General features: G+C 49.2%; 1 protein-coding gene across 1 annotated transcript in view; it reads right to left on the reverse strand.

The window, feature by feature from the left end:
* Nucleotides 1–1,484: 1,484 nt before the first annotated feature.
* LOC133360229 (phosphatidylserine lipase ABHD16A-like) overlaps nucleotides 1,485–27,519 on the reverse strand; it is a 49,109-nt gene continuing 23,074 nt past the window's right edge. The window contains exons 13-20 of the mRNA XM_061578866.1: nucleotides 26,104–26,208; nucleotides 23,821–23,884; nucleotides 22,936–22,992; nucleotides 16,469–16,528; nucleotides 9,002–9,078; nucleotides 6,789–6,887; nucleotides 5,928–5,974; nucleotides 1,485–4,126 (exon numbers count right to left, since the gene is read on the reverse strand). Of these exons, the coding sequence (XP_061434850.1) occupies nucleotides 4,043–4,126; nucleotides 5,928–5,974; nucleotides 6,789–6,887; nucleotides 9,002–9,078; nucleotides 16,469–16,528; nucleotides 22,936–22,992; nucleotides 23,821–23,884; nucleotides 26,104–26,208 (593 nt within the window). The 3' untranslated portion in view covers nucleotides 1,485–4,042. The remainder of the gene's footprint in view (nucleotides 4,127–5,927; nucleotides 5,975–6,788; nucleotides 6,888–9,001; nucleotides 9,079–16,468; nucleotides 16,529–22,935; nucleotides 22,993–23,820; nucleotides 23,885–26,103; nucleotides 26,209–27,519) is intronic.

Raw genomic sequence — 27,519 nt, forward strand, 5'->3', positions numbered from 1 at the left:
CCCCCCGTATAGCCTTAACAGACTGTGGGAATACCAACTTTTCCCCACCGCAAAAAGTCGGCCGGCCAGGTACATGAACACACGACGAGTTTGCTGCGCTGGTGCCCCCACCCCCCCAAAGGGCTGGGGGGTGATGGGGTTCGGGGTTATGGCTGTGCTTGGCCACTACCCCTAATAACCACCGCCACAACGACCACCATCGCCGCCAAAGCTCCCCCGTATAGCCTCATACTGTTTGGGCAAGTCCGTCTATATGGGGCCGTCCATAAATTACGTCACGCACCTAGGGAGGGGGAGGGTGAGACATTTGTGACGATATGACGAAGGGGGGGGGGGGGTGAGAAATGTGACGTCACATCAAAATGCGCAACTTTAAATACATATTGAATTGTTATAACACTAATTTTTATACATTTTCAGTCACTATTTGATTATTTAAATTGACTAAGGTCACCTTTTATTTATTCCCTGAAGGAGCATTTTGCTTCTCCATGGGAGAATGGAGAAGCACACATTTTCTAAATGTTTTTAATGATCTACCAGGTCTTTTCATTTTGGAATGAATATGATCGTTATAATTGTACTCTCCATTTTGCTTCGTTCTACTACAAAGTTTCAAGTATTTTTTTATAGTTATAATTACTTTCAATAATTTATAATTATAAGATAATTTCAATATACTATTCTGAACATCTGCAGTTTTAGTTAGACGTTGAATATTTTCAAGTGAATCTTCAAATAAATGTTTTCTCCTACAACATCAGAGTGCAGCGCTACATTAAATACGCACTACAATAACATGAGTTTAAAGCGATTTGAAGCATGTTTTATTTTTAAAATGTATTTTTTTTGGGGGGGGGAGGGGCAGCTTTGTGACGTCATATATGGGGGGTGACTTTTTGTGACGCCGTGTGACGAGGGGTCAAAAATCGTCCAAAATAGCGTGACGTCATTTATGGACGGCCCCTATGCGGTATAAACTCTGGGTCAGGATGACGCGATGGTCTGTGCGAGACCACGAGTGACCTCACTTGGCGCTGTCTTTGCAGTGCCGTTTGTGTTCGTCTCCTCCAGAGTTAAAACAAATGATAGCAAAAGCAGCTCCCCCCCCCCCCCCCCCCCCCGTTGTATCTGGCACTTTTACCATCCGGAATGTTTCTATTAACCGGCATCGGTCCCCATAGACAAATCTTATGGCGCCACGGTGGCTCGGAGATGTCTTGCCTGCCGGAGGAGCTCGCCATTGGGATGGTGGCGAGACGTTATGGGCCGTCCATAAATGACGTCACGCGATTTTGGACGATTTTTGACCGCCCCCCTCGCCGTCACAAAGTCAGACCCCCCCCCCTCAAATATGACGTTCAAAAGCTCTGCCCCCCCCCCCAAATAAAAAATGCTTCAAATCGCTTTAAACTATTGTCATTGTAGTGCGTATTTAATGTGGCGCTGCACTCTGTTGAAGGAGAAAAAATTACAAGTCTATTTAATTGAGTAGAACGTGTTGTCTATATTTAAAGTTGCGCATTTTGATGTGACGTCACATTTCTCAACCCCCCCCCCCCAGGTGCGTGACGTCATTTATGGACGGCTCCTTAACTCTCCCGCCTGGAATACAAAAGGTGGTGGGGGGTTAATCCCCAGCCTGACGCCCGTTGTGTATTCACGAGTTGTGCGTCTCACTCTCCCCGTGGTCGCGTGAATTTTTCTCCGGATCCTCCGGTTTTCCCCTACACATTTAAAAGCGTGCCTTTAGGTGATTTGGGCTGCTATCAATGTCCACATGATGATAAGCCACTTAGTTGAGCTATTATCATTTGTGGCCAGGTCGCTTCTGGAAAATAACTACATCGCTCAGTGGGCTTTACCTGGTAAAATGAAAAAAAAAACAATTAAACTAGTTTTAGACAAATCTGAGACGAATCTTACCTCATCTGTATTCGGAAAAAATAAATTCCCGACAGCCATCGGGCATCTTGCAGTGCGTGCGCTTCACGTCAGATCCGTTTTGCCAGGGAGCTGTCGCTCACGGCAGTCTGTACGCAACTTCTGATTAGCAACGATTGGCTAACGTACGGTGCGAGAGAAGTTCAACATACACTACACTATACACTACATAATACACTATACACTATTAATACATTGAAAACTAAAGTTCAACATACATACACTACACATTATGCTAACTACACTATAAGCTACTAAATTGAAAACTAATTTATGTACAATTGGTTGTTGCGTTTAGTTTGTTGTCCTTCTCCACACCTCCGATGAGCAACGGTTGGCTACGTACGGTGCCAAAGAAGTTCAACATACAGTACAGTACTACTCTATCCTGTACACTCTAAACGGCCCCAATCAACTTAGTGTGGCTTGTCAGTACCTGATGTAAAAAGAAAATATATAATTTCTTATATCACAGTTACAAAAAAAATGTAGGCTTAAGTTTATTTCTTGAAAAGGTGTATTGTATGTACTTGGACAATTTTCTGAATCATAAGTATGTATATATAACTCGCAGATAACCGGCATATTAAATGAACCAGCAAACTCTCCATTGGATACCGGAGATTTTTGTTGCGATAGTAATAATTTGAACATTTGATTCTTGCAATGATCCGTTACCCAAAATGCAATACGCGAGAATGCAAAACAGGAAGTCGCGGGGAAGTCAGCAGCCGAGCAGTTGTCCCCTAGAGTTCCCAGAGCCTGGGGGTTCCACTCCGGGTTTTATCTCCAACCCACAGAGAGACCTCATCGGAGGGTCGAGACGGACACCAATGCCTGCACATTCTACAAACGACGCGAGGGTCGCCCCTCGATCTACCAACGAACGTTCCCCGCCTCGCGACATTTCGCGTTAACGCAATTGACGAATAAATTATTAATGTAAAACACGAAAAGATAATTATTTTTTTCCCCGTTCACGTGGAAATTCACTTTGGGCACGTTGCAACGGAGACCGATGTAATAATGTGTTGAACTTCTTTCGCACACAAAGTGGCGTCGGTGGTGGTGGTAGTTGTGGTGGTGATTGTGGTGGTGTTTGGTGATGGTGGTGATTGTAGTGGTGGTAGCTGTTGTGGTGTTTGGTGATGGTGGTGTTTGTGGTGATTATGGTGGTGTTTGTGGTGGTGATGGTGTGGGAAGCCGCGGCGCAGTGGTTAGTGCGTTGCGCTATGAACCCGACAGAGTTTGATTCCCGCTCACGGCCTCCCAACCCGACGACCTCCCAAACCAGTACCTGATGCCGTGTCTAGTAAACATCGCCAACTATAGAGACAAAGGCGGTCGGGCGTGGTGCTGTCCACCCACCCCATCGTGTGCTGTGCTGGCCTTCATAGGCGCTGCTACTCGCTAACAGCACTTTCCCCAACAGTCTTGTTCAGGCGACACAGAGGACCTTTGTCTTTTGGTGGCTGTGGTGGCAGTTGTGCTGTTGTTGGCGGAGGTGGCAGTTGTAGTTACAGGGGATAGTGATCATGCACAGCCAGAACTCCGAATCCCATCTCCAACCTCAACCACAACCCCAGATGTCAAGGCGTACCTCGGATGCTATCCCGAACCCCATCACATCAACAGATTTGTACGTAAAGCAAAGCTCCTATCTCCAACGCTGTCCATAGCAATACCCCGATCCCGAATGCTGACACTATTTATATATTCCTCACGAATGCGTATCCCTAACCTTGCCTCTGATCCTACATCTTGAAATTAAATTGCAAAACCCCATCTTCAACCCAAACCCAATGCCTTGCATTAGCCGTGTGTCCAACCCAATCACCTTTGCCCAGTCCCTAACCTCCTCACTCTCTACCCCTAACCCCATCCCCAAATCCCCTCACTCTGCCCATACTCTTATCCCCTAATCCCTTCACTATAACCCTATCCCCTAACCCCGACTCATCAGCAGTAGTCACGGGCTGCTGCTCGTCTTGTGTCCGGGCGGACAGGAGCAGCGATGGCGCTGGAATCTCAAACGCATTGACGGGGCAGGCGAGGGCAGCTGGGACGGGGGCAGTTGGGGTGACGAGGGGCAGCAGGCTCAGGGAACCCAGGGCAACGTGAATTCGCTGGCGGGTAGCGGAGAGCAGTGCGTCATCTCCACATTCTTCATGTACTTACGAGCCTGCACGCACACACACAAACGACACATACACAACCTTATACAACACACATAACACATATAACACAGACTCACACGACACACACGACATGTACACGATACACACAACAAAGATCCCCCCATGTAGCCATTAACAGACTTGTTGGGGAAAAGTGTTGTGAGCGAGTAGCAGGGCCTATGAAGGCCGGCACTGTGGCACACGAGGGGGGTGGCTGGCCAGCACCCACGCCCAGCAGCCTTTGAGGCTGAGTCGACCTTGGGGAGGCCAAGGAACGGTTCAGATAATAATCTTCGCCGGGGTTGGTCTTAAACGGGAATCCAACTCTGGTTGGCAGGTTCGTAGCGCGCTACCGTCCCCCACAAGGGTACAAAGACCAAGATCCCCCGTACAGCCTTTACAGACTGTGAGGGCGAGTGTTTTTAGTGAGCACCTATGAAGGCTGCCACACGAGGGGGTGGGGGTGGCCAGCACCACATTGGGGGAAGGACAACAAACGAACCACAACAAAAAGCAGTTCTAAAGAAATTAGTTTTCAATCTCGAATATTTAAAAGTGCATAGTGCCCAGTGGCTTCCTAATATCGGAAGGAAGAACGTTCCAGACGGCCGCAGAAGCGCATCTGAAAGCGCATGATGTGGTGACCGTGTTTGTTCGGTGGCTAGCCAAAAGTCGCTGCTTCGAGGACTGCTGGCATTCGAGGGATGGTTTATGTTCCTTGACAAGATGAGCAGGGTGTTGTGGGGCTCATTGTGGCAAACACTTTGTGTGTAATGAGTGCCACCTTCTAAAGAATTCCTTCGGCAACCAGAAGCCAATGTAGCTTGTCGAGCACCAGAGAGACATGGTCATATCTCACATATAGCGGGTCTCTGCTGTGTGCATGCTGTGTGCATGTACCCCACTTGCAGTGTGTGTGTGTGCTGTGTGCATGCTGTGTGTGCGTGCTGTGTGCATGCTGTGTGCATGTACCCCACTTGCAGTGTGTGTGTGCGTGCTGTGTGCGTGCTGTGTGCATGCTGTGTGCATGCTGTGTGTGCGTAATGTGTGTGCGTGCTGTGTGCGTGCTGTGTGCGTGTACCCCACTTGCAGTGTGTGTGTGCTGTGTGCGTGCTGTGTGCGTGTGCCCCGCGTGCGTATGCTGTGTGCGTCCCGTGTTGCGTGCGTGCTGTGTGTGCATGCTGTGTGCGTGCTGTCTGCGTGCTGTGTGCGTGCTGTGTGCGTGCTGTCTGCGTGCTGTGTGCGTGCTGTGTGCGTGCTGTGTGCGCGTGTTGTGCGCGTGCTGTGTGCGCGTGCTGTGTGCGTGCTGTGCGCGTGCTGTGTGCGCGTGTTGTGTGCGTGCTGTGTGCGTGCTGAGTGCGTGCTGTGTGTGTGCTGTGTGCGTGTGCTGTATGTGTGCGTGCTTGCTGTGTGTGCGTGCTGCGTGCGTGCTGTGTGTGCGTGCTGTGTGCGTGCTGTCTGCGTGCTGTGTGCGTGCTGTGTGTGCTGTGTGTGTGTGTGCTGTGTGTGCGTGCTGTGTGCGTGCTGTGTGTGCGTGCTGTGTGTGCGTGCTGTGTGTGCGTGCTGTGTGTGCGTGCTGTGTGTGCGTGCTGTGTGCGCGTGCTGTGTGTGTGCTGCGTGCTTGCTGTCTGCGCGCTGTGTGTGCGTGCTGTGTACGCGCGCTGCGTGCGTGCTATGTGTGCGCTGTGTGTGCGTGCTGTCTGTGTGCTGTGTGTGCTGTGTGTGTGTGCTGTGTGCGTGCGTGCTGTGTGTGCGTGCTGTGTGCGTGCTGTGTGCGTGCTGTGTGTGCCCCGTGCGCTCTCTCACCAGGTACATGACCAGCTGCGTCTTCTGCTGTTCCGACAGCTCCTCCCCTGTGGCACAGAGACACACAGCACGGTCACGGGGGAGGCGGCCATAGACTCACGTACCCCCGAGACCCCCTGGCACCCTGAGACCCCGAGACCGCGAGGACTCGCCGGGCGGTGGCGGCACGCTCACCGCTCGTTGCAAGGGGTTCGCAGTTCAATTCCGGCAGGCCGTCCCGGTCATTACCACGGTGCGGTCATCATCAGCGTCATGATCACGATCCACGGGCAGGTAGCCCCATAGTAGTAGGTGGTGTCCCCTGCACATTTCGTCGCTAGTTGTTTCCCACTTTCCTCTCCCTGTCTTGTGCTCAGGCAGAGGCCACGTCTTTCTGGCAACCCCATCTCTCATGATGTCGTTGTCGTCAGGCCATTCGGCGGTGCGGTGGCGAAAACGTGAATTACGATTCTCCCTGCCATCTGCTTCGCGGTGAACGTTACAGATCCTGTGACGTCGTTTGGAAAGAGGAGCGTTGCCACTCTTGTTCGCGTGCCCGCCGGTGTCGCGGTCGAAATTGGCCAATTTGATGAATCGCCGACATGTGTGGGGGAGCGGTGGCGCAGCGGTTAGCGCCCTGGCGCCGACTTCGAGTTCCATTCCCGCCCGCAGAAAAAACATCAATGGCGAACAGTTGAGCAAGTCCTGGGCCTTCTGTAGGACTGGGGAGACAAAGGCGGCCGGGCTGTGGTGCTGGCCACCCACCCCCTGTGTGCCGTTCCAACCTTCATAGGTGCTGCTACTCGCTAACAGCACTTGCCCCAACAGTCTGTTAAGGCTACGCGGGGGGATATCTTTGTCTTGTGTGTGTGCAGGAGTTACCGATGGACCAGGGGTAGCCGGCAGGATGATCGTGGGCGTAGGACTTGAGAAGCGACGCGCACCACTCCTCATCCACGCGGTGTGCACTGTAGACAGTCACTGACAAAGGCAAAGACCCCCTGTATAGCCTCAGGAGACTGTTGGGGCAAGTGCTATTAGCGAGTAGCAGCACCTATGAAAGGTCGGCAAAACACACAAAGGGGGTGGGTGGCCAGCACCATGCCCGGCTGCCTACGTCTCCCCAGTGGCGATGTTATAACACACCACACCAGGTGTTCATTTGAGGCTGAGTCGACCCAGGGGAGGCCTAGCACCAGTTCACAAAAAATCGTCACCGGTGTTGGTGTTGGCCATGAGCAGGAATCAAACTCGGGATGACGGGTTCGTAGCGCAGCGCACTAACCACAATACAACCGCTCCACGCATGCACCACACACACACGCACCACACACACACAGAGCTACACACAGAGTTATACACCAACCACACACAGAGTTACACACACACCATACACACGTCTGTCGAAAACAAACTCCCAACAAGTCACCAGCAGAGCGACCGTGGTGCTGGGAGACCCTTGGTTTATGAACGAACGTTCGGTTTACGTTAATTTTGCATGAGCGCAAATCACAAATTAGAGACAATTTTTGGTAAAATAAAATTGAATTTCCTTCCGGGTTCACAAAATTTCACTCCGGCACGTGCCACGGAATCACCAAACGAGAAGCCACCTGGGAGGCTGCATCATCCGTCTGCTACTGCGAAAATAAAGCTTCGTAGCTCATCAGATTCCTCCTCCAGGGTACATACAGATTCTGATCCGTGACAGGACCACGGTGCCCCTACAGTGCAACAGTAACGCCTCCACATCACTTTTGGCGAGTTCCCTTAAAAGGCTACAAAGTTTTTAATTAATTTTTATTAAATCGTTTTAATATTGAAATTATTGAATTATTATTTTCGTTTTGGGAAAATTTAAATAGGTGTATATTTTTAGGTTACTAGTTGGAATGTTCAAAACGCATCCCTAAATTAATGGGAAAAGCCGTTCCGATTCACGAAATTTCGTTTCACGCGCGTTGTCTCAAGAACGGCACACCTTTTGTAAACCGAGGGATACCGGTACTGGGAGACCCACAGACACGACCAGGGGACCCGTGCGTAACCAGAAGACCCACGCACTCGACCGGAAGAACACCGAGACGGGGATTGGTGTTGGTCTCAAGAGTGGCCGGCATGATGAGCATTGCATTAACTGTGCATCGAGTTCTGTGTGCGAGCTCCTGGACCACAGACTGGTAACGTGGGGCGCCATGGTGGCCAGATGTTAATTACCCCACCTGGTATACATGAGGTCGTGGGTTTGATCCCGACCCTGACAATGCCTGCTGCTGTGTATTTGCAGTGTGCGAGTCTCTCTCCCCGTGGCCGCGTTGAATTTTCTCAGTGTCCTCCGGTTTTTTCCCTCCACATTTATAATCAATGTAACGTGTTCACAGTATTTGGGTGCTACAAATTTCCACATGATAAGCCACTTCGTTGAGCTATCATTTGTGATAGCCAGGTCGCTTATGAAAGAGAGCTACATAGCTGCTAAAGCAAAAATAGTTATTTACGCAGCAAATCCCAGACAGAGTTTGAATAGTGGAAATATTTTTGGGAAGGTGGCCGGGGCATTCCAAGAGGGCAGAGACCCACGAAGCCGAGAGATTCAATGGCACTGCGGTGAGAGATGTGCAGTCTGCGTTCTCCTATAACGTGCTGGTAGTTGCGTTCCTGAGAAACACTGCGTTAAATGGGAAAATCGCGTTATAAATAAATAATATATACAATACAGGGGGCAAAGCACAGTCCGCGATAACACGTGGGATGCATACATAGGGCTGAACAAAGACCGAGGAGCTGTGGGTAGCATCTACAAGCATCCAGCAGCATCCTCGTGTAATGCGGCGCCAAGGCAGCCGTACGACCACTTATTCCTTCTCGCGCCACGGAGTTCCGTTTGCTCCATCGCATTATATCCAATTCGCATCCGCGTTATACATAAAAAACGTGTTCCCTAATACATTAATCGCGTTACATTAAATTAGCATTACGATGAAAACACACGGCGTTACAGGGGAACAGACTGCAGTTGTGAGATTGTTATTGGTTGGTGCTAGGAGATGGCGATGGGAGGCGCCGATTGGGGATGGTGGGAGGAGACGGCTTACCTTCGTTCACTGGGTCTCCCACAGCCAGCCACTGCCTCAGAGACTCCATGCTTTGCTTGGTCACCAATTTGGGATATCTGCACATTGAAGACAAATATCACCGGTCGATCAACAGACCATAGATGGTGAGCACCGATGAAGGCCAGCGCTGAGGGTTGGTGTTGCCAGCCTCCACGCCCTGCCGCCTGTCTCCCCAGCTACACACACAGCTATACACAGCTGCACATACACAGAGGCACACACAGCTATACGCACATGAAGACAAAGATCCCCCCCTATAGCCTTAAGAGACTTTTGGGGCAAGTGCTGTTCGCGAGTATGAAGGCCGGCACAGCACACGAGGGGGTGAGCGGCCAGCACCACTTCTGCTGCTTTATCTTCCCAAGTGCTGATGTTGACACACCGCACCAGGTACTCATTAAAGGCTGAGTCGACCTAGGGGAGGCCCAGGACCGATTCAGATAATCGTCACTGGTGTTGGAAGTGAGCGGGAATCGAACTTACTTGGCCGGGTTCGTAGTGCGTCGCACTAACTGCTGCACAACCGCTCCCCACTCGCACACAAACACACACCCACTTTGGACCATCATTATTGACAACTAAGGTATTTATTCAGTATGTATACTCCTATTTATTGTCGAAGAATATTTTTGGCAGAGGGTGTGTTTATTTCAATTACAATTTTTTTAGTTTAACACGTAGGCTTTCGCGACCCATATCATCCATAATGTAGTTTTTTTTTAGTTAGATCGCGTATACAGATCACTATACATCAATGGGGATTACCTGTACGCAGACAATCATAGGTACTGCTATTTTAGTGCACGCAAACGACAGGAGGTACAAGAACAATGTGCATGCATAATGTACGTTGATTACCATATGAATAACACAACCAGCAATGGATACCCATTGTAATTTATATGCATTCATTAATCCCCTCCCCCCTTCGCACGTGAAGGGCTCAAAAGTGACGTCATCACAGCTATCTCTCTATCCACAAATCTGGCTGCCGCCTGATGAAGCTCGTTGTAATTACTGGCGAAACGTCGTACTCGGATTGTAAATGTTGTGGCTTTGCTCTCCAACACACCGGTGGTGCTGTTACTTGTAACGAATTGGCATGTTCTGTTTAAATGGCAAACCTTACTAATTGGCTGTATTCGGGTAGTGGCGGGTTTAACGACACATTTATATATTTACACGGATCTAACCCAAAAAAAACTATTCTATGGATATTTTTAGTCTATTTGGCATACAGTACAGTACGGATTTCAATTGTGGTGTCTTTTGTTGGTTAACGTGTGCCTGAGCCCCTTATTCAGGCAAGGTGGAAGTGTTGAATGTCGCGCTTTTGGCTGTTGTGGCACTTTCCAAGAACGTCACCCCTCGCGATATTCAAGGGTCTCCTTGCTGTACCTTACTGTACCTTACTGTACCCTGTATAATTTGTGTTAAAAGTTTACTGCTGTACACACAGTGATGAGTACAGTATTTTTTGTAATTTAACGTAACGTAAGTAGAACTTCTTTCACACCGTACGTAGCCAACCGTGCTAGTCGGATGCGCGGGGGAAGGACAACAAACAAAACACAACAAGAAGCAGTTCTAAAGAAATGAGTTTTCAGCTTAATATAGTCGCATAGTGTATAGTAGTGTATAGTATAGTGGGTAGCGCAGTGTATAGTGTCGTACGTGGTGCATAGTGTCGTAAATGTTGAACCTTCTTGGCACCCTAAGTAGCCAACGGGGCTAATCGGAGGTTCAGGGGAAGGACAACAAACTAAACACAACAAAAGGCAGTCTTAAAGATTTGAGTTTTGTCAATCGAGATGATGTAAAGTGTATAGCTCCAGTGGCTTCCTAATATTGGAAGGGGAGAGCGTTCCAGACGACCGCAGAAGCGCATCCGAAAACAGTGACAGTCTTTGTTCGACGGCTAACCAAAACCCGACGCTGCGAGGGTGACCGGAGTTCGCACGGTGATGGTTTATGTTTATTTGACGAGATCAGCAAGGTATTGGTGGTTCATTTGTGTGTAATGAATAACATTGCTGGTATGTCGAGGTTGACGATTGCACGCATTAACAGACAGCTTCACCATGCCCTCCGTTGCCTATGATTCACTCTCGTAGACAAATCACTCTGATTCACGTCGTTTCGATATTCGTCGTCGCACATTTCAGGAACGGATCCCCGATGTAAAATTGGGTATTACCATATAGTTTCTTATTTAGTATCATAATTCTTTTCGTTTTGCGAAAAGTGATGTAAGTGTATTATATTTTTAGGTTCGGAGTAGAGTTGTAATGACTGTTCGAAACACATCGCAATCATTTTTTGTACTAAATGAATGAGATAAGCCATTCCCATTTTTTATAAATGTAGATTTACACCAGCTGCTTGAAGAACGGCATCCCTTTTGTAAACCGAGGGATACCAGAGTGCTGGGAGACCCACGCACACGACCAGGGTCCTGGGAGACCCAGATCCAGGGCTTAAAGTCCCGTTCACAGCACGCTGACCAATGTAAACCCACAAATCATTAAGAGCATTTGGCTGCTATAAACTTCCACGTGATGGTAAGCCACTTTGTTGAGCTTATCGATTGTGATAGAGCCAGGTTGCTTCTAAAAGAAGAGCTATATTGCTATTTAAAGCTTTCGTGACTGCAGGGATTTATCTTCTTGGTTCTTTCGGTAAAGTCACGTAGAAGGGAAATAATAAAATAATACCATTTAAATAAAACATTAAATAAAAATTCTCACGACGTTTCGGCCACAACACAAGCAGCCGTCCTCAGGTGAAGAAACAGAGCTGTCGAAAAGACAGCGTCCCAATCCGACAGCTCTGTTTCTCTTCACCTGAGGACGGCTGCTTGTGTTGTGGCCGAAACGTCGTAAGAATTTTTATTTAATGTTTAATTAAAATTTATTATTTTATTATTTTCCTTCTACGTGACTTTACCGAAAGAACCAAGAAGAGCTATATTGCTCATTGGGCCTTCATCATCTTCATCATGGTAGTAGTGTATAATGTAGTGTAGTGTACAGTGTAGTGTGTAATGTAGTGTATAATAGTGTAGTGTACATCGTAGTGTGTAATGTAGTGTATAATAGTGTAGTGTATAGTGTAGTGTGTAATGTAGTGTATAGTAGTGTAATGTACAGTGTAGTGTGTAAAGTAGTGTATAATAGTGTAGTGTACAGCATAGTGTATAGCGTAGTGTGTAATGTAGTGTATAATAGTGTAGTGTATAGTGTAGTGTGTAATGTAGTGTATAATAGTGTAGTGTATAGTGTAGTGTAGTGTACAGTGTAGTGTATAGTGTAGTGTGTAATGTAGTGTATAATAGTGTAGTGTATAGTGTAGTGTGTAATGTAGTGTATAATAGTGTAGTGTATAGCATAGTGTGTAATGTAGTGTATAATAGTGTAGTGTACAGTGTAGTGTGTAATGTAGTGTATAATAGTGTAGTGTGCAGCGTAGTGTATAGCGTAGTGTGTAATGTAGTGTATAATAGTATAGTGTATAGCGTAGTGTGTAATGTAGTGTATAATAGTGTAGTGTACAGTGTAGTGTGTAATGTAGTGTATAATAGTGTAGTGTACAATGTGGTGTGTAATGTAGTGTATAATAGTGTAGTGTACAGTGTAGTGTGTAATGTAGTGTATAATAGTGTAGTGTACAGCGTAGTGTGTAATGTAGTGTATAATAGTGTAGTGTATAGCGTAGTGTGTAATGTAGTGTATAATAGTGTAGTGTATAGTGTAGTGTGTAATGTAGTGTATAGTAGTGTAGTGTACAGTGTAGTGTGTAAAGTAGTGTATAATAGTGTAGTGTACAGCGTAGTGGATAGCGTAGTGTGTAATGTAGTGTATAATAGTGTAGTGTATAGTGTAGTGTGTAATGTAGTGTATAATAGTGTAGTGTATAGCATAGTGTGTAATGTAGTGTATAATAGTGTAGTGTATAGTGTAGTGTGTAATGTAGTGTATAATAGTGTAGCGTATAGCGTAGTGTGTAATGTAGTGTATAGTAGTGTAGTGTACAGTGTAGTGTGTAAAGTAGTGTATAATAGTCTAGTGTACAGTGTAGTGTGTAATGTAGTGTATAATAGTGTAGTGTACAGTGTAGTGTGTAATGTAGTGTATAATAGTGTAGTGTACAGTGTAGTGTGTAATGTAGTGTATAATAGTGTAGTGCACAGCGTAGTGTATAGCTTAGTGTGTAATGTAGTGTATAATAGTGTCGTGTACAGTGTAGTGTATAGCGTAGTGTGTAATGTAGTGTATAATAGTGTAGTGTACAGTGTAGTGTGTAATGTAGTGTATAATAGTGTAGTGTATAGCGTAGTGTATAACGTAGTGTGTAATGTAGTGTATAATAGTGTAGTGTACAGTGTAGTGTGTAATGTAGTGTATAATAGTGTAGTGTATAGCGTAGTGTATAACGTAGTGTGTAATGTAGTGTATAATAGTGTAGTGTATAGCGTAGTGTGTAATGTAGTGTATAATAGTGTAGTGTACAGTGTAGTGTGTAATGTAGTGTATAATAGTGTAGTGTATAGTGTAGTGTGTAATGTAGTGTATAATAGTCTAGTGTATAGCATAGTGTGTAATGTAGTGTATAATAGTGTAGTGTACAGTGTAGTGTGTAATGTAGTGTATAATAGTGTAGTGTATAGCGTAGTGTATAACGTAGTGTGTAATGTAGTGTATAATAGTGTAGTGTATAGTGTAGTGTATAGTAGTGTAGTGCATCAGCATCATGATCCATGGGGCAGGTAGCCCCGTAGTAGTAGGCGGCGGTGTCCACTGCACATTTCGTTGTTGACACTTTCCTCTCTCTGTCTTGCAGTGCCAATATGTCCTCAAGCAGTGGCCACGTATTTCTGGCAACCTGATCTCTCATGATGTCGTCGTCGTCAAAGCCGTTCCTAGTATAGTAAACATTTAAAAACCCACACTCGGCGCCGAGCGCTTGCAGCTAGCTAAGAATCACGGGCAGAACTGGCTCGGGGGATCCCGGCCACGGCCACGCTGAACCCTCCCTGCACCGCCGTCCATCCCACGGGCCGCCACAAGCGCCCTCTTTGTCCCCGGTGGGGTGCGGCGCTGCCGGTGGCCATCGCTCCCAATTAGCGGCGCTCGATGGGGCGGGCTGCGCTAATTGAACGGACGGGAGAGCGGGCTGCAGGCGGTGACGCGGCAGCCGAATGTTCACGCTCGCGGGTTCGCACTGTGATGTCTCACGCTTCGCTGGGCATCTCTTCCGTGTGTCTCCCAATATCTCAGTGTGTCCCCATGTCTCTGTTTCCCCTGGTCCCTCTGTCCCCAGGTCCCTCTGTCCCCATGTCCCTCTGTCCCCATTTTCCTCTGTCCCCAGGTCCGTGTCCCCACTTTTATGTATGTCATTGTGTCCCCTTGACTGTGTCCCCATGTCCCCACTTCTCAGTGCGTTGCCATGTCCGTGTATCCGCATGTCCCTATGTCCCTGTGTCCCCATGTCTCAGTGAGTCCTAATGTGTCTGCGTCCCCATGTCCCTCTTACCCCATGTCTGAGTGTGTCCTCACTTGCGTGTGCGTTCCCATTTCTGTGTGTCTCCACGTCCCAGTGTGTTCATGTCCCTGTGTCTCTACTTCTCTGTGTGTCCCCATGTTGCTGTGTCCTCACTTTAGGGGGAGGGGATATCCCTCAAATATTGGAGGAAGCAGCCAACTCCTGTGATTGGCTGGCTGATGTGCCATCTATTTAGCAAGCATGGAGAGCGATCCAAAGTATGAAATCCGGCAAAGGTGGCATTTGTGTGCAGGATTCCCTCCAGCGGGAGGCCATAAAAGGTCCTGGAAAAGATTATTCAATATCCCCTTTTTGCCAGAGGTGTAGAGTATTTCAACAGGACCTATATCTCTGCTTTATTGACCTGGTCAATGCCTATGATACCATCAATAGGCCAGGGCTCTGGGTTATTCTTCATGCTTTTGGGGTCACTGACCCTCTCTGCTCACAAGCATTGTGGGCCTTTATGATGGTGGTAAGCAAGCCCGGGTAAAGCTGCTTGGCCAGGATTCGGAGCCATTCCCCGTTCACCTTTGGGTGCGAGAGAGATATCCTCTGGCTCCCACATTATTTAACATCGTTTTGACCACGCAGTTCGAGAAGCCTTCCATGGCTGTACTGGAAGAATCTCCATTTGGAACAGATACAATGGGAGGCTGATCGATGCCCGGGTGCGATGGAGGGATGGCTCTCTATTTGGTCAAACATGTTATGTACGCTGATAATCTGATAATTGCTGCCCACTGAGAAGTTGGAAACTCTTTTATTGAACCTGGAGCATGCCACTAAGAGGTGGGGGGACGTTACTATCAGTCCCACAAAAGCGAAACACCTGCCTGGGTTTGGTATGCCATCACACACTCCAAAAACCATGAGTGATGGGGCGGTTGTGGAGAGAGTGGAGGAGTTTCCATACCTGGGCAGTGTGCTTATGACCAGCTCCGGTTTAATAGCAGAGGTCTCACTCCGAATCAATCGAGCGGCATTATCTTTTCATCAGCTGCATAAGGCTGTATGGAAACTACTTGGTCTGTCGTACCACATGAAGCTCCGGGTCTTCTTGGCCACAGTTACGCCCTGCCTTTCACAATTGATAGCTCAACGAAGTGGCTTATTACGTGGAAATGTAAAGCAGCCAAATACTCTAAATGCATTTCTAAATGCGGAGGGAAATACCAGAGGCCCCGGAGAAAAGTCCACACGACCACGGGGAGAAAATGCAAACTCTAAACAGGTTGTCAGACTCGGGATCGAACTCACGACCTCTTGTATACCAGGCGAGGTAGTTCACATCTCGCCACCATCCCATTGGCGAGCTCCTCCAGGAGACAAGACTGCGTTGGCTGGGTCATGTAGCCTACACGCCCAGCCACCGGATGCCCAAGTATCTTCTGTTTGGCCAGATAGAGGGTGCTAAATGGACATGACAAGGACTGGAGAAGAGATGGAATGATGCGGTGAGGATGTGCAGCAGAGTTGACTTGCCGATGACTGGAACCAGCCTCGTCAAGATCAACCTCCGTTGAGAAGGACGGAACTGGCCAGTTGGAGCCAGTCGCCCTCCACCAACAACAACAACGGAGAACAGAGAAGCAACGCTCACAACAACAAGCGGAGCGCCAGGTGGCTAAAACGCAGTGAGTTGTCACAGTAGGGGGCACAGGTGGTGCATCTGCCAGTCATCTCATTCACAGTCAGTCAACCCATGGCACCAGCTGGCTCAGTCCCGTAACCTCCTGCCACTGAGCTTTCGGCACTTCACATGGCTTAAAAGTGCATCTAGCCTGGCACAAGCGCTGTGGAGACATTACCGCCACTTATTAGCAAAACATTGGCTGCTTTTGTTGTTGTGTGTTGTGTGTTTTGTGTCAGAGTGCCAGGCATGCCCCCCGTGGCCTCACGCACCGGTGCTTGAGAAGCTGGCGGAGTAACTCATTTCCACGGTTGGTGGACGGATCCTCGGGGCTGCGCCAGAGGGAGGAGGGGGGCAGGGAGACAAAAACCGACAAGCCCTTAGCACCAAGTCGGTGAGCAATGTCGAGCATTGGTGGGTCGCATGAGGAGAGAACATGCAACCTCCACTCACTCACTCTGTAGAACAGGAGCAGAGAACATGCAACCTCCACTCACTCACTCTGTAGAACAGGGGCAGAGACATACAACCTCCACTCACTCACTCTGTAGAACAGGGGCAGAGACATACAACCTCCACTCACTCACTCTGTAGAACAGGGGCAGAGAACATGCAACCTCCACTCACTCACTCTGTAGAACAGGAGCAGAGAACATACAACCTCCACTCACTCACTCTGTAGAACAGGGGCAGAGACATACAACCTCCACTCACTCACTCTGTAGAACAGGAGCAGAGAACATGCAACCTCCACTCACTCACTCTGCAGAACAGGAGCAGAGAACATGCAACCTCCACTCACTCACTCTGTAGAACAGGGGCAGAGACATACAACCTCCACTCACTCACTCTGTAGAACAGGAGCAGAGACATACAACCTCCACTCACTCACTCTGTAGAACAGGAGCAGAGACATACAACCTCCACTCACTCACTCTGTAGAACAGGAGCAGAGACATACAACCTCCACTCACTCACTCTGTAGAACAGGAGCAGAGACATACAACCTCCACTCACTCACTCTGTAGAACAGGAGCAGAGAACATGCAACCTCCACTCACTCACTCTGTAGAACAGGAGCAGAGAACATGCAACCTCCACTCACTGTCACTCAGACAAAGGTCACCCATGTAACCTTCAACAGGCTGTTGGGGAAAGTGCTGTTAGCGAGCACCTATTAAGGCCGGCACAGCAACCAAGGGGGTGGGGTGGCCAGCACCATACCCAGCCGCCTTTGTCTCCCCAGTGCTGTTTAAACACCATACTCTAAGGCTGAGTCAACATAGAGAGTGGTTTGGAGCAGCAGTGCGCTAATCGCTGCGCCATCACTCCCAGCACCCCACCCCCTGCTCGCCCCCTCGCACACATTCCCGCAGAACAGGAGGGCGAGCGCAAACCTCCCCCCGGCGGGAATCGAACCGCAGCTGCGTGGCGTGGCCGGTGGTTCCCCCAGAGGGGGTGTTGTAGGTAATCAGTTATAGACCAGGCAGCCTCTGGGAGGTGGTGGTTGCGAAGGCGGTGGGGGAAGGAATGCATTGGCGGCTGTTCACGTGAGAATGCCACACTGCTTTGCACATGAATGGACGGGCAGTGGCGCGTAACCTACACTGTACGTACTAAAGACAAAGATCCCCCGTGTAGCCTTAACAGACTGTTGGGACAAGTGCTGTTAGCGAGTAGAACCTATGAAGGCCGGCACTTTGGCACACAAGAGGGTGGGTGGCCAGCACCACGCCCAACCGCCTTTGTCTCCCCAGTGGCGATGTTTACTACACACCGCACCAGGTACTCAACATGAGGCCGAGTCGACCTAGGGGAGGGTCCAGGACCGTTTCAGATAATCGTCACCGGTGCGGGTGACCCCTCACGCACGCACGGCCACCCAGTTGCAAAGTGAGCGGCTCGCAATGAGAATGTCGCGAGTTCAAATGCAGGTTGAGGTTTGGCTCCGCCCCATCATCCTTTTGGCGTTGATAAAATGAGTACCACTTTGCGGCAGATCAAACAGCAGTTGTCCTATGGATAGACTTGTCCCCGCCATAGGGATGTGGAATTTCCACCAATGATTCAAGACTGAGAACGGGAGATGAGCCCCAATTCATTTTAAAAACCGCAAAAACAAAGATCGCCCATATAGCCTTTACCAGGATGTTGGGGCAAGTGCAGTTAGCGAGCAGCACCTATGAAGATTGACACGCCACACGAGGGGGTGGTGTGGCCAGCACCACGCCTGGCCACCTTTGTCTCCCTTTGTGGCGACGTTTACTACACATCGCACTGGGTACTTAATTAAGGCCGAGTCAACCTAAGGGAGACCCAGGACTGATTAAAAAATCGTCACTGGTGCTGGCCATGAGCGAGAATCGAATTCGGGTCGCCGGGTTCGTAGCGGAGCATACTAGCCGCTACACTACCGCTCTCCACACAAAATTAACCGCTATTTACCATTAAGTGATGTCACCACGGCACCTGTGCCAAGTTTTGTGCACTTTGAGGCCCCCAGGTGCCATGGGTTGACTGACTGAGATGACTGGCTGATGCACCACCTGTGCCCCCTACTGTCAATGGCGGAGAAAGGATTTTCAGGTAGGAGGGGCAATCCCTCCAGCAATGACAAATGATAGGAGTTGTGAGTAAGTAAGGACTTGCCACTTGCTTTTTATTCGACAAGTGTGCGGCGATGGCTCAGCCATCGATCGAGGGTCGAATTCGAACCGAGCGTGATCGGCATCGCGCTCGCTGAAGGTATTTGCCTTCAGGGAAGTCGTGTTCTGTATACGCAACTGCGCACAATTCTGAGTCACTTATAACCGCTTTGCCGTTACTTATTGCCAATTATGGACTCAGGCTATTGTCCTATCATCTCATAGAGTCCCTGGCACGTAATAATATGCTACACAGTGGCAGTTGGGGTTGCAAAATGCCGATTTATCTCTATATATATAAAAGGGTAATTTGTGATTACGTGTGTCTGTTCAAAATGTTTAGCGTACTTCCTGACATGCAACAAACTTGAAATTTTCCACTGTACACCAGGCAAAAATGATAAAAATACACTTTTGTGTTTTTTTTGGGGGGGGAGCTCAATAATGCATATTTTTTTGCACGGCAAGTGAGCTGTGACGTCACATCTGTCATGTGGAAGCGTAACGCATTGTAGTGTAGCGGGTAGCGCTACGCTGCACTACGAACCTGGCGACCCGAGTTCGATTCCTGCTCACGGCCACCACCGGTGACGATTTCGATCGGATCATTGGGGGGGCAAGTGCCACCCCACACCCCACTGGCTCCGCCAGTGCCTACTTTGCCAACTTTGTGTTTTATCCGCCTGGTGTTCTGCTCGTTGTTGTGAGCATCGCTCCTCTGCCTTCCGCTGTTGCTGGAGGGTGACTGCCTCCAACTGCCCAGCAGCATCCTTCATGAGCCTCCTCCTCCACATAGGCCGATGACACACACACGCACAAGCCCACACACGGACAATTGCACTGACGCACATTTAAACACACAATCTTACACATGCATGCACACACAATTAGCCACGCACTGATGCACACGTATACAAACACACACAGACCTAAACAAACTGGAAGATACATACACATTCACAAAGACAAATGTCCCCCGTATAGCCTGAACAGATTGTTGGGGCAGGTGCTGTTAGCGAGCACCTCTGGCCAAGTGCTGTTAACGAGCATCTACGAAGGTCGTCACGGCACACGAGGGGGTGGGTGGCCAGCAGCACCATGCCCGGCCACCTTTGTCTCCCCAATGGCGATGTTTACTACACACCGCACCAGGTACTCTTTTTTGAGGCCGAGTCGACCTAGGGGAGGCCCAGGACCGATTCAGATAATCGTCACCGGTGTTGGGTGTGTGCGGGAATCGAACTCAAGTTGCTGGGTTCGTAGTGGAGTGCGCTCATCACTGCGCCACCAAAAGACAAAGATCCCCCGTGTAGCCTTGACGGACTGTCTGGGCAAGTGCTGTTGGCGAGCAGCACCCATGAAGGCCGGCAATGTGCGGTGGCCAGCACCACACCCGGCCGTGGGTTGCCGGGTTCGCAGCGCAGCACGCTAACAGCTACACTACCATTCCCCACTACACATTCACACACACACACATTAGATTGCAGAATCGCTAAAAGAGAATGTTGGGGCAAAGTGCTGTTGGCGAGCAGCATGCCTGGAAACCTTTCGTGTAAACCGCACGTGCACCGATCGCGTAATATTCGAGGTTACCGAGGCTCTACATATCTAACTTTGACTTCACCGTGGTGTACAAGTTTGTATCATCAGCATATTGATGGCACTTGATGTCATGCGATGAGATGACATGGGCGATCGGAGAGACGTTTGTTGAAAACAGGAATGGCCCGAGGATGGAAGCCTATGGCACTCCAACTAGGCACGGCATAGGCGATGACTGTTTATTGCCCAGCTTGCCGAACTGTGATCGACCACGTAGGCATGACTCAATCCACCCCAGTGCCGTACCCGATACACCGAACCTTGACCTCGGCTGCCTGATGAGTATTTCATGGTCGATGGTGTCGTGGGCCAATCAACACTGTGGTGCACCAGTCATCCATAATCTTGCAGATGTCATCAGTGGTCTTTAGTAGAGCTGTCTCAGTGGCGTGAACTTCCAGTACGCCGACTGCAATGGGTTGAATCTGCCCATCGCAGCGACGTATGGAAGTAACCGCTTCAGACACAGGCGCTCTATGACCTTTGAAATCGTACTCAGGTTTGAGATCGGGCGATAGTTTGCGAGGTAGCCGTGGTATTACCTGCACCATTTTGAACCAGTGTGGGAAACAGCCCCTCACTGAATAAAATATTTGCCAGGTGGACAATCGGCGACGCAAGCACGTCCGAGCATGATTTGAGAATCGATGTAGTCGTGCAATGAACAGACACCTCTGCCACCGAAGTTGGTATCAGGGTCTCGAGTTTAGCATTGGTTCCAGGTTGATCAGACCATGAGAATGTGATGCCTTCAAGTTAGAAACTGCCGTATTGATTGTTACTATTTTATTGGAGAAAAAACGTGGCAAGTGCTATGCACAGATCAGTTGACTAGTTGATGGGTGGTTGGAGTGCAGCAGAACTTTCACGACGCACCACAGAGCACGGGCGTTGTGAGCCGACTCATTAACTTGCAGAGCATAGAACGATCTGCGAGACTCAATAATGAGTCGGTTGGCAGATCTGCAGGCAGCTCTGCAAGCGAGTTTTTGGACAGTTTCAAAACCAGTTTTCTTCCAAAGACGCTCCCAGCTTCCTCCCCATGTCTGCTTCGCAGCCATCGACTCCGGTGACAGCCGGTTGCTGCGCACTTTCCCCGTTTACTTCGCGCTTGTTGTTCGGATGAGGCACGTGTCCATCAAGAACAGCGGCGATGCCATTTGCTCATTGAGCTGCAAACGAATCGACCGTTGGATGCAGGTTTTCGACATGCCGATGATGCCCGGAACTTCTGACGGAAAGCATCGTGGTCCGGTCGTTCCCAGCCTCGGCACGATATCGTTGTGAAGGGTGGGCGAGTACGGCTACCTCTCGTTTTAAGCGGGGGTTGTGTTCTTGAAAAACGGCGCATAACTCGTAATAGCCTCAATTAAGAAAACATTTTCCCATAAGAAATAAAGGAAGTGGTTGAGGTTAGGGAGAGCACGCTATCGAACCTCATTCTTACGTTTACATATTTCACTGGTTAGAGTAACATATATTATATTTATACTAGCATATGCGTATTACAGATAGTAGCAGCCTATTTAAAGAAACAAAATACAAAAATAAAGTCAAACACAAAGGTATGTTGCGCATAGTGAGAACCTTACCAGACATTGGTAGGCAAATGTTGCACAAGACAAAGTTCAAACGGACAAGATCTTCAGAATGGCGAGCGAGGAGGAGACGCTGATGCTGCTGCTGCCCGCGCTTGTGGTGGTTGCCGTACTGCTGCTGCACCTCAGGCAGCAGAGCTGTTCAACTTTGCTGCCCCGACTAACGGGTGAGCTCGCAGCGCGTTCCGTAACACCGTGAGAAAACTCGCTGGAGCGCGTTATTTCAATAATTGTGTGCGCGTAACAAAAATAAGTGTCAGTTAATCTAACGCGCCGTTTCTTAAATCGCGTTACGTAAACGCGCGTAATATGCCAGACGACTGTAATGGTTATTGCCACTTCACATGTCAAGAGGCTGCGATCTGCAATACCCTACGTCTTCATTAACAACGTAGGTCATGGTTACAGAATAAGCGTGATCCGGTATATTTCCCGAGCGACATGCCGCACAGCTAACGTTGCTGTGGGGTTAAACTGTGATTGTACGATAATCTCGGTGCGAGATCTCTGTTGATTTTGCCACGAGAACCGGCACGGTCCGGGACAGTTCAGGTCACTACAGGTGATGTAGCAAAGTTGATCCATGCAGCCTATCAGACCAGAAAGCTGGCAAAAGATTTCCAACAGCGGTCAATAGATGACAGCGATCGTGAGCCACTGCATGCCGCTTCGTTATTTTTACAAGCAGCAGCAACAGCTCGAATGACGCGATTGTTAACTAGTCGCTCAGGACCTTTACGCAGAAAGAGATGTGGGGGTGAGTGAGAGGTAAGGGTGAGTGAGAGGTGAGTGTGAGGTGAGGGTGAGTGAGAGGTGGGGGTGAGTGAGATGTGGGGGTGAGCGAGAGGTGAGTGTGGCGAGAGTCAGTGCGGTGAGCGTGAGGAAGTCACTCACGTGGTGGAGATGATCTCGTCACGCGTTCTCCGAATGAGAATCACGGGGCCCGGGTACCTGGGGACACGCGGGGACACCCGGGGTCATGTGGGGACATGTCCCAATATGGCCAAGGCAAAGACAAGATAGAGACAAGGGCAAGTGTTGTTAGCAAGGCTGAGTTGACCGAGGGGAGACCCAGGATCAGTTCAGATAATCATCGCCGGTGTTGGCCGTGAGGGGGATCTGAACTCGGGTCGCCGGGTTCGCAACGCACATATACACATACATACACATCTACACATACATACACATCTACACATACATACACATCTACACATACATACACATCTACACATATATACACATCTACACATACATACACATCTACACATACATACACATCTACACATATATACACATCTACACATACATACACATATGAACATACTGTTTGGTTCTTTCGGTGAAGTCACGTAGGTATAAAATAAAATAAATCACGACGTTTCGGGCGCAACACAAGCGTCCATCATCAGGTGGGAAAGCGTGGCCTGCTGCTACATGTGCACACGTGTGTATGTGTCTTCGTATAAGTATGTGTGTACGTGCGTGTGTGTGTATACACACATAACACACGTGCACACACGTGCACACACGTGTACACATGTGCAAAAACACAAAGACCCCCCGTAGAGCCTTAACAGTGTTTGGGGGCAAGTGCTGTTTGCGAGTAGCACCTACCTATGAAGGCCGGCAACGGCACACGTCCACACACGCTACTACGGCTGTCAAGCTGTTCATGCTACGAACACAACAGCTTGCTCGTGTGCAGAGCATGCACAGCCCTGCCTGCCGCTGTCGCTCAACGGCTGCACGAGAGCCACGGTGTGATAGGGACATGGCTACCTGCACAGCTGATCTGCGTTGTTGAGGTTCAGGTAGTCACGGACGGTGCGCACCACCAACGAGCCTGGCACACGCACGGACGCACACACGCAGCAGCAACACCACCACCAATAATCACTTACACCAACACAGGGGTACACATACATTCTAGATTTGAAGCTTTCGTGACTGCAAGGATTCATACTCTTAGGTGTTTTCGGTAAAGTCACGTAGATAAAAATAAATAATAATTAATAAAATAATAATAATAATAGAAATAAAATAATAAATCACGACGTTTCAGGCGCAACACAAGCGTCCGTCATCAGGTGGGACAACCACAGCAAGAAACAAATGCTGAAGTGGGCAGACTTCCGACTCTTGGGGCAAGTGCTGTTAGCGAGTAGCACCTATGAAGGTCGGCACAGCACACGAGGGGATGCGTGGCCAGCACCACGCCCGGCCGACTTTGTCTCCCGAGTGTCGGTGTTTACACATTGCATCAGGTACTCATTTGAGGCTGAGTCGACCTAGAGGAGGCCCAGGACCAGTTCAGATAATCGTCACTGGTTTTGGCTGGGAGCGGGAATCGAACCTGGGTCGCCAGGTTCATAGCGCAGCGCGCTAACCGCTACACTACCGCTCCTCACACACACTCGCTCACAATCACACAATAACACGCTCACATTCACACACTCATACTCACACACTAACACCCACATACGCTCACACTCACACACTCTCACCCACATTCACACGCTCACACTCACACACACACGCTCACACTCACACACTTACACCCACACAAGCTCACACTCACACTCACCCACATTCACCCACACACGCTCACACTCACACACACATGCTCACACTCACACATTCACCCACACACGCTCAAACGCTCACACACTCACACCTACACACGCTCACACTCACACACTAACACCCACATTCACACACACACGCTCACACTCACACCCACACACGCTCACACTCACACACTAACACCCACATTCACACACACACGCTCACACTCACACCCACACACGCTCACACTCACACATGCTCACACACACTCTCACCCACATTCACCCACACACGCTCACACTCACACACACACGCTCACATTCACACACTCAAACCCACACACGCTCACACACTAACACCCACACATTCACTCACACTAACACCCACACATTCACACACTAACACCCATACATTCACACACTCACACACTAACACCCACACACAGGTCATGACGTAACAGTGGATGTGAGTAGATGCGGTAAGAGATGCTTTATTTTTTAAAGGTGCGATGAGGTAAGCAAATATCAGACGAGGTACTGGGAGCTGTGACGAGGTGTGACGTGGTGTTGTGAGGTGTGACGTGGTGTGATGAGGTACTGTGAGGTGTGACGAGGTGTGACGAGGTGTGACGAGGTACTGGGAGCTGTGACGAGGTGTGACGTGGTGTTGTGAGGTGTGACGAGGTGTGACGAGGTGTGACGAGGTACTGGGAGCTGTGACGAGGTGTGACGAGGTGTGACGAGGTACTGGGAGCTGTGACGAGGTGTGACGTGGTGTTGTGAGGTGTGACGAGGTGTGACGAGGTACTGGGAGCTGTGACGAGGTGTGACGAGGTGTGACGAGGTACTGTGAGGTGTGACGAGGTGTGACGAGGTGTGACGAGGTACTGGGAGCTGTGACGAGGTGTGACGTGGTGTTGTGAGCTGTGACGAGGTGTGACGAGGTGTGACGAGGTACTGGGAGCTGTGACGAGGTGTGACGAGGTGTGACGAGGTGTGACGAGGTGTGACGAGGTACTGGGAGCTGTGACGAGGTGTGACGAGGTGTGACGAGGTGTGACGAGGTACTGGGAGCTGTGACGAGGTGTGACGAGGTGTGACGAGGTGTGACGAGGTACTGGGAGCTGTGACGAGGTGTGACGTGGTGTTGTGAGGTGTGACGTGGTGTGATGAGGTACTGTGAGGTGTGACGAGGTGTGACGAGGTGTGACGAGCTGTGACGAGGTGTGACGAGGTGTGACGTGGTGTGATAAGGTACTGTGAGGTGTGACGAGGTGTGACGAGGTGTGACGAGGTACTGGGAGCTGTGACGAGGTGTGACGTGGTGTTGTGAGCTGTGACGAGGTGTGGCGAGGTGTGATGAGGTGTGACGAGGTGTTGTGAGGTGTGACGAGGTGTTGTGAGGTGTGACGAGGTGTGACGAGGTGTTGTGAGGTGTGACGAGGTGTTGTGAGGTGTGACGAGGTGTGACGAGGTGTTGTGAGGTGCGGAGACTCACCCCAGCTGCTGGGCATGACCTTGGTGGCCAGGGGCACGATGTCATCAAACGAGGCATCCAGCACAAGCCCACTGACTTCTGGGTAAGACATGGCTGCCCAGGTGGCTGCAGAGGAGAGGGGGGTGGTGGTGGGCACAGCAAAGACAAAGATCCCCCGTGGAGCCTTCAGCAGACTGTAGGGGGGCAAGCGCTGTCCGTAGCGAGCTGCGGCGCCTACGAAGGCTGGCACGGCATTTGTGCGCGTCTGTGTCTATACATACGTGTGCGCGTGTCTGTGTGAGTATGTGTACTTGTGTGTGCTTATGTTTGCTTGTGAGTGTGTGTGCGTATGTGTGCGTCTGTGTGTGTATGTGTGCGTGTCTGTGTGCTTGTGTGTGTGCTTCTGTATGCTTGTGTGTGCTTCTGTATGCTTGTGTGTGCTTCTGTGTGCTTCTGTGTGCTTATGTGTGCTTCTGTGTGCTTCTGTATGCTTATGTGTGTGCATATATTCAATTAACAATCAATTTGGTAAATGGCAGTTTTCGTGGAACGGATTAAAAAAACATTAACAAAGGTACTATGACTGTACTGGGGGATCTTTGTCTGTGTGTGTCTCTCTGTGTGTGTGTCTGTCTGTCTGTCTGTGCGTCGGGTGGCTTAAAATACAAAAAGTTGGCACAAAAGAGTGTACAGCTGGTGCATCTGCCAGTCATCTCAGTCAGCGAACCCACGGAACCCGCGTCTGTCCCGTGACCTTCTGTCAGCAAGCCTTCGACACTTCACATGGCCTCAAAGCGCACCTGGCCTGGCACAGGCGTCGTGGTGACGTCACAGGTAGTCCCCAAGCTACGGCAGTGTTGCGGGTTCTCGAGAACGATCCGTAACCCGAATTTTTCGTATGTAGGACATTGAACAATTTTTCCCCCAAAATCAAGATGAAATCTCATAGCCAGAAATATTTGTGCCTCCCCTACCCAGTTACTCGTTGGCTTTCTCTCAGTTCCGTATTGCGCTGTTGCTATCTCGTACTGTATCGTATCACTGTACTATACGCTCTGCACTTCCTACGATTATTTAATTTAATCGAATATCACCCTAACACTACCCATAATTAAACTAATGGAACATGTACTGTATCAAATGGTTTATGAATACCACAAAACATATTAACTGTTAACAGAAAGCAGTCGCTTCCGAATGTTTGTTTACTGTGCATTAGGCTAGGCCTAGACTTCTCCAATCTCTGTTAGCTGAGACCATAAGCAATCAAAGTGTCAAATAAAGTACGTAAAGTGAATAACTAATGAAATAAACTTAAAATTAAGAAAAATAGCAATAAAAATATGGGAAAAAAATATAATTATGAGCGTAGAAAACAAAAAATGATGCAATGCAGAGTGGCTATACACCACCGCATTGGGGAAGATGCTGGCCTGC

Source organism: Lethenteron reissneri, chromosome 67, assembly GCF_015708825.2.
Source record: "Lethenteron reissneri isolate LAM-NWPU_2019-01 chromosome 67, ASM1570882v1, whole genome shotgun sequence".
Taxonomy (NCBI): domain Eukaryota; kingdom Metazoa; phylum Chordata; class Hyperoartia; order Petromyzontiformes; family Petromyzontidae; genus Lethenteron; species Lethenteron reissneri.